Here is a 12,077-nt window from a genome sequence, read left to right on the forward strand (position 1 = left end):
GCCATCCATTTTCTTCTGCTTATCCAGTTCAGGGTAGTGATGGGACTGGAGCTTATCCTAGCTGTCACAGGGCAAGAGGTGAGATACGCCCTGGACAGGTGCTGGTGCCAGCCCTTGTGCGGGAGATCTTCACTGTAGTGTTTACTTGATTTCAGTATAGTGGTAACCCATCTGGTGGGCCACATTATCATGATATAAGCCATCATCATTCCTCTGTTTCACCCTTAACTGTTCAATCCTACAGTTCATGGCTCTTGATTGATTTTTTTTTACCGTAAGATATTTATTGACTTTAGCTTTTTGGAATCATTTGACCTCCATGTTTTGGTTTGATTTGCTTGATACTTGCAAGGAGAAAATCTGAATAGGAAGGAACAGGACGTTTATCTGTAGCAGCTGTCACGTGTGGCCATTCTCTACCTAAGTGGGCTTTGGGAAGCCTCTCTCTCTCTCTCTCTCTCTCCAGCAGGCTTGCAAGAAATCTCTCTTCAGTATCCATTTTCTGATCCTTTTGACTATAACAACACTTTGATAGTGTGTTAAGTCAGAATGCTGTAGACAAACAATTAAGCAAACAAGCAATTAAACTACTGTCAGAGAGAGTCCTGCACATGCCTGTAAACACAGCTCTAATCATCCTAACTGTCACCATTCCCAGATCTCTCCGTCAGACGACTGACTAATATGTTGAAGATCAAACATCTTTGGCAAGTCCAACCTAGACATTATTCTTCTTGGAACTCTTCTATCTTATTGGCACGTCTGGCTCCCACTCTCTCTCCCCCGTCCTCTCCTCCTGTCTCTCTCTCTCTCTCTCTCTCGCTCTTTCTCTCTGTATAAAACTGCATCCAGCCTGAGCTCACTCACTGTGGAGAAGCACACAGGGAAGGTCTGCTCTTCACACCCTGCGCACACAACTCATTTTTGCACTGAGAAACACCAACACAGGTAGGTTACCAGCTGATTGTTTTTAATGTGTTTCCATGTTTATTTATTTTTGCATGCGTCCACTTCCAGTGGTAGTTGTAACATTTTTCTTTTTTCAAGTGCAAAAGAAAATATCTGAATGGAACAGAAAAGAACTGCGTTTCCTGTTTTTCAAGGTTTTCCAGTTATATGTAACACAAGCCTCACAGGTGTGGGCTAAAATTTTGTAGTTTGAGAATTATTATTATTATTTTGGCAACTACATGCTTATCTGTTGCCCTCCCTTGTTTTCAATGAATGCATATTGAGATAAAAATTGGTATGAGCTAACAGCTTTGCATTCCAGACCTTTGTTATATAAGGCTTCTTGGCATTTGATCCAAGGGCCTATAGCTAGATTTCTAACATAAAATCAGATTGCAAATAACTTTTGATCTAGATATTTGTAGCTTTCTGTGTTATATAATATAGCGTGCCAAGAGGAAAAGTTCAGATTTGTGATCATGTATATTGCAAACAGTGAAATTTGTATGTTAAATAAAGTACAAGTAAACAGAAGGAGCTTGTCGGGTGTACAAACCTGTATCTGGGACTGACATAAGAGAAACATGCGGCTGCAGGACAGCTGGCAGGTTTATCTAAAAATCTTACACAATGAAAAGCATGAGCATAGCAACAGGACACAAGGTGGTGGTCAACCTGCATTAGCGAAGCCTCTCATCGGCAGAAATTCAGCAGCAGGCAGATGTTTCTAGATATCCGGACTCTTCTGCAGATGCACAACATAACAGACTTTGGACAGGAAACACAAAGGACACTGAGTGCACCAGATAAAACAGACATCAAGCCTCACTCGGAGAAGAATTTGGAAGAAGTCTAGCAGCACCAGCAGCTGAAAATTGCCAGAAACCAGTGAAACCCGGATGTACCTCTATACAATCTGGAGAATTCTGTCAAAAGGGCTCTTCCTGAAAGACAGAAACTCATTTGCCAGACCTGTAAAGAAAGCCAAGAACCACACCTGAACCCAGCAACTAAGGCAGCCTGCAGCAGGTTCTGGGTTTCTACAAAGTCAAGTTGTTAGTATGGGGTTGAATATAGAGACAAAGACACTAAGCATTCATCCACATGAAAGCTATAGAAAGTTCTCTGAAATGCTTCTAACAACCTCGCCAAATACTTTGACAATACCTTAGGTGATAACAACATTAATCTGTTTTTAATTCTCTTTAGTGTTCTTTGTACAGTGTTCATTGATAAATATCAATGAAATGAAGGAAATCCTCATTTTATACCCTTTTTTACCCTAAAGCACCCAGAATCTTTCACACAGTATTGCATTATTTTTTTCCTCATTTAATTCAGATTATTACTTCATTTGGTTTGAGCCCCATATGTGCAGAAAGTAATTACGGAAGCAAAGTGCATTTCATTTGTACAGATCTGATCTGTTTAACCACATTTAAAGCACTGGGGTCAGTCTTTTAGACGAGTCAACATCCATTTGGTAAATCTGCACCAAAAGAAAATATTCTCTACAAGTGTGAAAGGCCTATCTTACACATGGAATGCATCATTTGTTTATTTGCTGTGTTTAAGAAATTTAAAGGACACACTTGTATTCAAGAGCCAGCAAGCAAAAGAGGAAATCTGATCAGCTTTTATTTTTTTCCATACTCTTCATGAGCGTTACGAGTAGCTGTCAGCATCAACCCTTTGCATGAATGGTAGAATTCATTTCCAATGAGAAAAAGGACCTTAACAATGTTTAATTTAGTCTTCAAGTTATACTGTGTACTACTACACTAAACAGCAGCGTATGTGTCAACTGCAAAAGAACAGAATAAGGAGAGAAAGACCGAGACAGAAAGTCACAGTCTGTGCTGAAGCTGCAAATCATGAAATCTGGCGAGGTGAATAGGACACAAAGATTGCACATGAAATTATGTGCAATAGTAAACCTTTCCAATTCGGACTGAGTGCCTCTTACACTTCATTTAAAAACACTACAAGCGACAGCTTTAGAGAGGGGTTCCTGTTTCACCATCTATTTGCATGGTACTACGAAAATTACACCAGACATTGCGTCAGCAAGCTGACTTCAAAAATAAGGCTGTGAAGTTATTTTGCACTGAAGATTTATTATTTCGAAATTCATAAATGTCCACCCAGGTGGTCTACGTAATGGTTGGCATGTTGTCCTTCATTTCGTTTGCATCCAGTCTGGTGGAGCTGTCAATTTCAAGAACGGGTTTAATAGCATCAGTGCCTTCTAACTCACAGATTTAAAGCTTTTTTTTTTTTTTTTTATATTAATTATTTTGACTAAAAAATTTTTTAATTATTTTCATTCTCTCGTGAGTTTTTTATCCAGAGAGCCCAGAGATTTTGAGTCCCAGAGCTGTTTAAAGCAGTCAAAAACATTGTCCAATAAAATGGTTTAATTCCAAATGAAATTTTATGTGAAAATTTCTCCTTCTTTTAAATTTCTCTGCAATTCTTACTCTGTTAACTGACACACAACGATAATCAGAACGGGAAACAACATTTTAATCTATCAGAAAAATGCATAAAAATGAAGCATCTTAGTCATGTTGAATTATTCTGTTGACGCTGAAAAGTGGTATAAACAGTCAGCTGGTTAATAATCATGCTGACAAGGTGCACTATGTCCTCTAAAATGAGATACAATCACATGATTTGACATTTTCAATCTGCAGACTTAAGTAGAGGATGCATGATGTGTTGTTCATGTTCAAATGCATTTGTAACTATTATAATAATGTCTTCTTCTCTCCATCACCAACACTTTCTGTGTTTTGGTAAAACATTAGCTTTTCCAAATTGCTGTTCCATTTTGCAAATGTCACAAATGGCTTGCATGTGAATGTTGTTAAATTTTGGACATATTCTTGGACTGAGTGTATTTTACCTTTGGTAGAGGTAATAATGTGTTGTTTCACTGTTTTTTGGATCTTTCTTTTTGTACAGAGCAGTTACTGGCAGACTGCTCCCTGCTCCCATGGAGGGTAATCACAGTGGCTTGACTGGAAGCACACAACCATCTTTGCCAGAAAAACAGACTGATGGACACATTTATGAAGTTGCAGTACAAAGCAACTCTACCAACCACAGCTCCCAGTTTGCAGATGTGGCCTTGCTGCAGACTTTCAAGCCCCTCATCATCCCCTTTTACGTTCTCGTGGTGGTGGTGGGTGTTTTCGGGAATTACCTCCTTCTTTATGTCATCTGCCGAACCCGCAAGATGCACAACGTCACCAACTTTTTCATTGGAAATCTGGCCTTCTCTGACATGCTCATGTGTGTGACTTGTGTCCCCTTCACTCTCGCGTACGCATTCAACCCTCACGGTTGGATTTTTGGCCGCACCATGTGTTACCTGGTGTTCCTCATCCAACCTGTCACAGTGTACGTTTCAGTCTTCACACTCACTGCTATTGCTGTTGACAGGTGAGTGGACCTCTTGGCACTGCACATGTTCCTCAGAATTTTCTCTCTTTCACATACACACACGCACGACAAACAAATTATTGAGTGCTTCCTTTAGCCAGTTAATAAATTCATGACCCATTAGAACTGAGTGCATAGATTAATGCAGTGACTCAATTATATGAGTCCCACAACCAGAGAAAATTATTCAGCTTTGTAGGGTGTCCACCCTGAGACAAACCTGAGACGTGGCCCCCAACAGACCATCATTTTAACACGTCTACTTACTGGACCAAAAAAAAAAAAAATTAATCTTCAGTAAAGTTTCCAACTGTACTTTGCAGTCAATCTGCTGAAACGTCTCCTCCTCCTAAGGGGAGGATATTAATATCAATTGAAAATGCACTTTACTTTCAATGAGAATATAATGCTGCTGTCATTTTGTGATGCACACCCGAGTTCGGTCTTAAAGTTTAAAATATAAATAATTCACTCTTTTTCCTCTCGCACTGTGCAGATCACAATGTCTGCTCTGTCTTTTCTAACAAATTCGATTGGCCTTTAGTAAAGCACGCTGAATGCAAAGTGACTGGTTATGAGAAAATTATTCAATTTAACATTTATAGTCTACATTATGTAACACCACGAGCAAGGAACTTCTATTATAATTGTACGAGTTTGTGATTGCTTTAATAGTTACCCATTAATTAAGCATGAGCTCTTATCCTTATTATAAAGTATTGCTTCTTCTTTATTGCAGATATTATGCCACAGTTCACCCCCTGAAGAAGAGGACCTCTGTGGCGACCTGTGCCTCTGTCCTCACTGGCATCTGGCTGCTGTCTTGTGGCTTGGTAGCTCCAGCAGTGACCCACACCTACCATGTTGAATTCAAAGAGGAAGGCTTCACTATCTGTGAGGAGTTCTGGTTGGGTCAGGAGAAAGAAAGACGTGCTTATGCATACAGCACCCTGCTCGTCACTTATATCCTCCCACTGTCGGCTGTTTTTGTCTCTTATCTCTGCATCACTGTCAAACTGAGGAACTGTGTTGCTCCAGGCCACAGGACGCAGGACCAGGCGGGGGCCCAGCAGGCTCGCAAAAGGAAGATTTTTCGCTTGGTCGCACTGCTGGTGTCTGCCTTTGCGGTGTGTTGGCTTCCTATTCACGTGTTCAACGTGCTGAGAGACATTGACATCCACCTCATTAACAAGCGCTACTTTTTGCTCATCCAGCTTCTGTGCCACCTGTGTGCCATGAGCTCCTCCTGCTGTAACCCCTTCCTCTACGCGTGGCTTCACGACCGCTTCCGCACTGAGCTACGGAAGATGTTCAAGCGCCATCATCGCATTGGAGTGCCTGCCAATCACTGTGCTGCTGGTGTGGTATTGTAATTAACTATTGAAGAGCATCCTCTGTCGTTAATTTAGAGTAATTTTCTGACTCATCCTTGTGCAAGTGGAAACATTGGTATCACCAGCAAACTCATCCACCTAAACATTCACGGTAATGCAGCCATTCGTTATGAGTTATATAAAAACCAAACAAAAAAACAGGATGAGGATGAAAGTGTTTATTCACTTTCTTAGTAACCTCCCCAAATCAATTATATTATATTGAATCAAATAAGATTCAGCATCAGTTCCAGTTTGGTTTTTAATCCCATTATTCCACAAAGACTGCCACTTGCTTTTTGATTGAACAGCTAAAATCATCAGTACATAAAGGTGAAGTAGTCCTGACGGTCTTACTGGACATTAAAAAGGCATTTGATACTTTAAATCACGATATTCTTAACCATCGACTTTCAAAGCTTAATTTTTTTGACAAAACCTTACAATGGTTTAAATCTTGTCTAACTGGGAACAGTGTGTCCTTATTAATAGTGAAAAAAAAATCATCATTTTTAACCATGAAGATATAAATGATCATATATAAATGATTTGTGAAGAAACCTGCTACCAGCTTATTCCTCCCAGGTTTCGGCGTGTTCGTTCATCAAACAGGAATGAGACAAAACAACGGAATAAGGAGTCCAATTATTAAATTTAATTAAGCCATTTGTCACACAGTTTACAGATTAATCTGGGTCAGAACTGCACAGCATGCCCAGTGTGGGACTGAACATGACATGAAGAGCTCACACACTCTCTTTCAGCTCACAGTTTCATATAGTCAAAGCTTATCAATCTTGGTTACATCATTAAACAAAACAAAATGTGGAAAACAGAGAACGTCAGCAGCTGCTTCCTGACCTCGGAGTCTTTCCTTTAGTCTTTTCCTTTAGTCTTTACTTGCATCTGTTATGGATAATCTGTTAGAGACATACCCTGAACGAACTGTTCTTGGCTCAAACCAAACATTATGTGCTTCTGTATTTTTAATCAGTTATGTTTATCTTGTGGTTGGTGGTTGGTGCCTGTCGTGGTGGTAACCCCCGAACCAGATGGTGGTCACCGGAGGTGAAGGGAGCCATCAAGCTGAAGAAAGAGTCTTATCGGGCTTGGTTAGCCTGTGGGACTCCGGAGGCAGCTGACAGGTATCGACAGGCCAAGCAGAATGCAGCTCGGGTAGTGGCCAAAGCAAAAACTCGAGTGTGGGAGGAGTTCGGTGAGGCTATGGAAAAAGACTTTCGGACGGCATCGAAGCGATTCTGGCAAACCGTCAGGCGACTCAGGAGGGGAAAGCAGTGCTTCACTCACACTGTTTATAGTGCGGGGGGGGTGCTGCTGACTTCAACTGAGGCTATAGTCGGACGGTGGAAGGAATACTTCGAGGACCTTCTGAATCCCACTGACACGCCTTCTGTAGTGGAAGCAGAGTCTGGGGATGAGGGGGATGACTTGACCATCACTGGGGGTGAGGTCACTGAGGTAGTTAAACAACTCCTTGGTGGCAGAGCCCCTGGGGTGGACGAGATTCGCCCTGAGTTCCTGAAGGCTCTGGATGTTGTAGGACTGTCTTGGTTGACACGCCTCTGCAACATCGCGTGGAGATCTGGGGCAGTGCCATTGGATTGGCAGACCGGGGTGGTGGTCCCCATCTTTAAGAAGGGAGACCGGAGGGTGTGCTCCAACTTTCGGGGTATCACACTACTCAGCCTCCCCGGTAAGGTCTATGCCAGGGTGCTGGAAAGGAGGGTGCGTCCGTTAGTCGAACCTCGGATTCAGGAGGAACAATGCGGTTTTCGTCCTGGTCGTGGAACGCTGGACCAGCTCTTTATCCTCTCAAGGATATTCGAGTGTGCGTGGGAGTTTGCCCAACCAGTCTACATGTGCTTTGTGGACTTGGAGAAGGCATTCGACCGTGTTCCTCGGGGTGTTCTTTGGGAGGTTCTGCGGGAGTATGGGGTGTCTGGCCCATTGTTGCGGGCCATTCAGTCCTTGTACAACCACAGTGAGAGCTTGGTCCGTATAGCCGGTAATAAGTCGGATTTGTTTCCTGTGGGTGTTGGACTCCGTCAGGGCTGCCCTTTGTCACCGATTCTGTTCATAATTTTTATGGACAGAATTTCTAGGCGTAGCCAGGTGGCGGAAGGCTTCTTCCTTGGTGGCATCAGAGTCTCATCTCTGCTTTTTGCAGATGATGCGGTTCTGTTGGCTTCATCAGGGGGGGGCCTCCAGCTCGCAGTGGAACGGTTCGCAGCCGAGTGTGAAGCGGCTGGCATGAGAATCAGCACCTCTAAGTCTGAGGCCATGGTCCTCAGCCGGAAAAGGGTGGAGTGCCCTCTCCGGCTCAGGAACGAGTTCTTGCCTCAAGTGGAGGAGTTTAAGTATCTCGGGGTCTTGTTCACGAGTGATGGGAGAAGGGAGCGGGAGATCGACAGGCGGATCGGGGCTGCTTCTACAGTGATGCGGATGCTGCACCGGTCCGTCGTGGTGAAGAGGGAGCTTAGCGTAAAAGCGAAGCTCTCGATTTACCGGTCGATCTACGTTCCTACCCTCACCTATGGTCACGAGCTTTGGGTAGTGACCGAAAGAATAAGATCGCGAATACAAGCGGCAGAAATGAGTTTCCTTCAAAGGGTGGCTGGCCTTTCCCTTAGAGATAAGGTGAGGAGTGCGGCCATCCGGGAGGGGCTCAGAGTAGAGCCGCTGCTCCTCCACATCGAAAGGAGCCAGTTGAGGTGGCTCGGGCATCTGATTAGGATGCCTCCTGGCCGCCTCCTGGGTGAGGTGTTCCGGGCATGTCCCACCGGGAAGAGGCCCCGTGGTAGACCCAGGACACGCTGGAGAGATTATGTATCTCGGCTGGCCTGGGAACGCCTTGGGGTCCCTCCGGATGAGCTGGAGGAGGTGGCTGGGGAGAGGGAAGCCTGGGCTTCTCTGCTTAGGCTTCTGCCCCCGCGACCCGGCCCCGGATAAGCGGAAGAAAATGGATGGATGGATGGATGTTTATCTTCCAGTCTAATTTCCTCGGGCAAATAAATGTACATATGGTAAACGCAAACATATACCATGAGTGTATTTGAAACTTCATAAAAACTCGTTTCCTTCATTTGCCAAGTTCATGCCCTGCAGCAGGCCTTCAGATGTATGCTGACGATACAGTGATACTGTATATGTATCAAGTTAAAATATTTTGTCTGTTGTCACATCATTTACAGTTGGTGGCAGCTTGGCTTAATGCTAAGAAATCTGTGTTTGTTTTTCCTCCAGGGTTTATTCCTTAAAAGAAGCTCATGTGCTAAATTTAAAGAGGTGAAATCTCTTGTCATTATTTTAGATTCCCATTTCAAATTTGAGACACTCGTGAAAAAGTGACCAAGGCTGTAAAATTAAGTTAATATACATTTAAACTCATTAGAAGCTGCTTACATTTCATGCAGCAAATGTTTTTCATATGCATATTATAATTTTATTCTCATTTATATCTTCATAGTCACAAACAAAGTGCACAGCACTTAGGCCCCTTGGGATTCTATATAATAGAGCAGGGCTCTTCAACTCCAGGCCTCGAGAGCCGCTGTCCTGCAGCTTTTAGATGTGTCCCTGATCCAACACACCTGAATCAAATGGCTGAATTACCTCCTCAGTACTAGCAGAGTCCTGCTAATGACTTCTATACTGTATTTGACTCAGGTGTGTTGAAGCAGAGACACATCTAAAACCTGCAGGACAGCAGCTCTCGAGGCCTGGAGTTGAAGAGCCCTGTAGTAGAGCAATAAAAATATTGGATAAAAAGCCTATCAGGGTGCACCATTTTAAAGGGCTTAAGAAACTAAATATGTTAAGTTTTTATGATTTTATCATATTCACTAACTTGAAGTCAGAGGTGACAAAAGTACAGACATTTTGTACTTAAGTAGAAGTACAGATACTTGTGTTAAAAAAATACTTAAATGCTGAAGTACTGATTAAACTTCTTTACTCAAGCAAAAGTGAAAAAGTATAAACTCTGAAATGTACTCAAAGTACGAAAGTGCAAGTAACTCTTTGGAGGGCATTTCTACCAGCTATTTTTGTGCAAAGTTAACTGAACCTCATGCTATATTAATAAAATAACATTATTACATGAAAGTACAAACTTTATTTCAAACTAAATTCTAATTCTAATGAATGCACTCAGCATGAATGCTGTCATGCTATATTGGCTGTTACCTACATTGTAGAGGGTGACCCTGAGTACAGTCAGGGGTTACAGCAGGATTTGGCAGGTGGGCGGACCCTGTGATCTGTAGTAGTGGCTCCAGTAGTGCAGAGCTCCAGTAGGTTTTCTTTGTGTACAGGCTATGATCTGCTGCTGCTGTTCTGAGGTTTACTGCTCTTTGTGGATTTTTTTCTTTTTGCATTTTTGGCCACAGCGGCTTTTTGTGACAGTGGAGAGAGACAGGAAATGGGGGGAAAGATACAGGGGAAGACACGTGGACAAATTGGCGACGGGCCGGGACGTGGACCCGCGCCACCTGCACCGCAACATGTGTATGTGGTCGCCGGCTTCACCACTAAGCCACCCAGGCGCCCTCGCTCTTTGTGGATTTACACAACTGAATTCAACAAGATGTAACCCAGTATTTCACAAGCTTTCTTGGCTGATTTCCACCCCTACACTGACAGTATTGTGTTTATACTGACGGTATACAGTTGGTATAAATGTTGAATTCAGTGACTAAATCTAAGCATCATTGGCTTAAATTCAAACTCATCTCTGCTACACTTGATGGAACCAAACTCTGACCATGAACAGCACAGCTGCTGTGCCCCAGTCTGACACAGATCTTTACTGTAAAATCACCACACTACAGCAAACTAACCTGTTTATCCTGCTCTAAACTGCAGTATTTTCATGCAACTTTTGAATAACACAAAGTTAGTATACCTCAGTTTGTTTTGCAGGATGTATGACAAAACATAACTTCACATCATATACAGATCCAATATCTGATTTTAAAAATGTAAGCTTAAATTTCCTGCTTATCAGATGCCACTGAGCAGTCCTTACCTTTAAATGTAACCTCTCTTTTTCTTCTCCTCTCCTCTTCTTATATCTTTCTCCATCTCTGAGTGAACTTCCCTCTCATTCTTTGCTCCCCAGGTACTCTGTAACCTTGTGGTTCCTCTGAGAGCTCTGGGTTCATGGAGCATCAGTTGGAAATTGTAAGGCACTACTGCAGATATCCTCATTGGGGTATTAATGTGTGGAATTATTTGCCTTCTGATCCTGATTGGAATCATTTTAATATCCAACTGAAACAGTTTTTAAAAAGTAACCAATCATGAAATGAATCATTTCTATTTTGTTATGATATTGTTATTAACTGTCATTTTATGTTTTGTGGTATTGTTGTATTGTTTTTGTGTTTATGTATGTTGTGGTGTAGTGTGTTGCCTGTTTCATGTAACATACTTTTCCATGTGTGAAAATAAAACTAAACTCAAATGAAAAAGGAGAGCGCGAAAGGAGGATTGGTTAACTGGCACGATTAAACTATAATTCATCCCCTCTGGACCATAAATATACACAAGCTTCACTCCCAACTCCTTTTTAAATATCTTGTGGAAAAGGTTGATCGTTTGAGCTGAGGGTGGCGAAAGCTCAGAGTGCACAAACCAGAAAGGCAAGCTTATTGGAGTGCACCCGGCTACTTTTGTGGCCATTTAGATTCATATATTTCATCTGTATGGGTTGCCATGTGCTACTAGCTGAAAGATAAGGATCCCTGCCAACAGGGGGAAGATGCATATCAGGAGCAGATTTCATAAATATCAGGCAGTTAGAATTCAGACAACTCTGTCGTGGACCACAGTGTTGCTAGAAAGAATTTTTTTAATAGTAAAAAAAATGTTTGTATTCATTTGTTTATTAATAATATTTCTGTTGAATTAGAGGAGATAGGATCTGAAGGATTTCAGCTTTTAATCAGAAATAACAGCAAACATGTCAGACAGGTGCAGATATACCAGACATGACTAGAAAATTAAACCATCAGTTCAAATTGGATTTGGAAACCACAAAGGTGGTTGATTTCACCATGGGGCTGATGTCAGAACTAATCTTTGTGTAGTTTAAAATTAAATTCACCAGCTTGGTCCCCAAGGCCTACATTTCCTGTGTTTGATGAATATGCAGCTTAAGTCATCAAATTATTTTTCGATAATTTAATTGCTGCCGAAAAATTATCATACTCAGGTGGTTGATTTAATGTTGCTTTCCGTGCTCTTGTTTCTCTTGTTTCTTCTGGCTTTTTTGGAAGTCTGTAC

General features: G+C 42.2%; 1 protein-coding gene across 1 annotated transcript; it reads left to right on the forward strand.

The window, feature by feature from the left end:
• Positions 1-885: 885 nt before the first annotated feature.
• LOC115789665 (prolactin-releasing peptide receptor-like) lies at positions 886-5,816 on the forward strand. Its single transcript, XM_030743172.1, has 3 exons — positions 886-948; positions 3,919-4,398; positions 5,138-5,816. The coding sequence occupies exons 2-3, from the start codon at positions 3,950-3,952 to the stop codon at positions 5,769-5,771; spliced, it is 1,083 nt and encodes a 360-aa protein (XP_030599032.1). The 5' UTR covers positions 886-948; positions 3,919-3,949; the 3' UTR covers positions 5,772-5,816.
• Positions 5,817-12,077: the final 6,261 nt, after the last annotated feature.

This window comes from Archocentrus centrarchus, chromosome 12 (genome assembly GCF_007364275.1).
Source record: "Archocentrus centrarchus isolate MPI-CPG fArcCen1 chromosome 12, fArcCen1, whole genome shotgun sequence".
Taxonomy (NCBI): domain Eukaryota; kingdom Metazoa; phylum Chordata; class Actinopteri; order Cichliformes; family Cichlidae; genus Archocentrus; species Archocentrus centrarchus.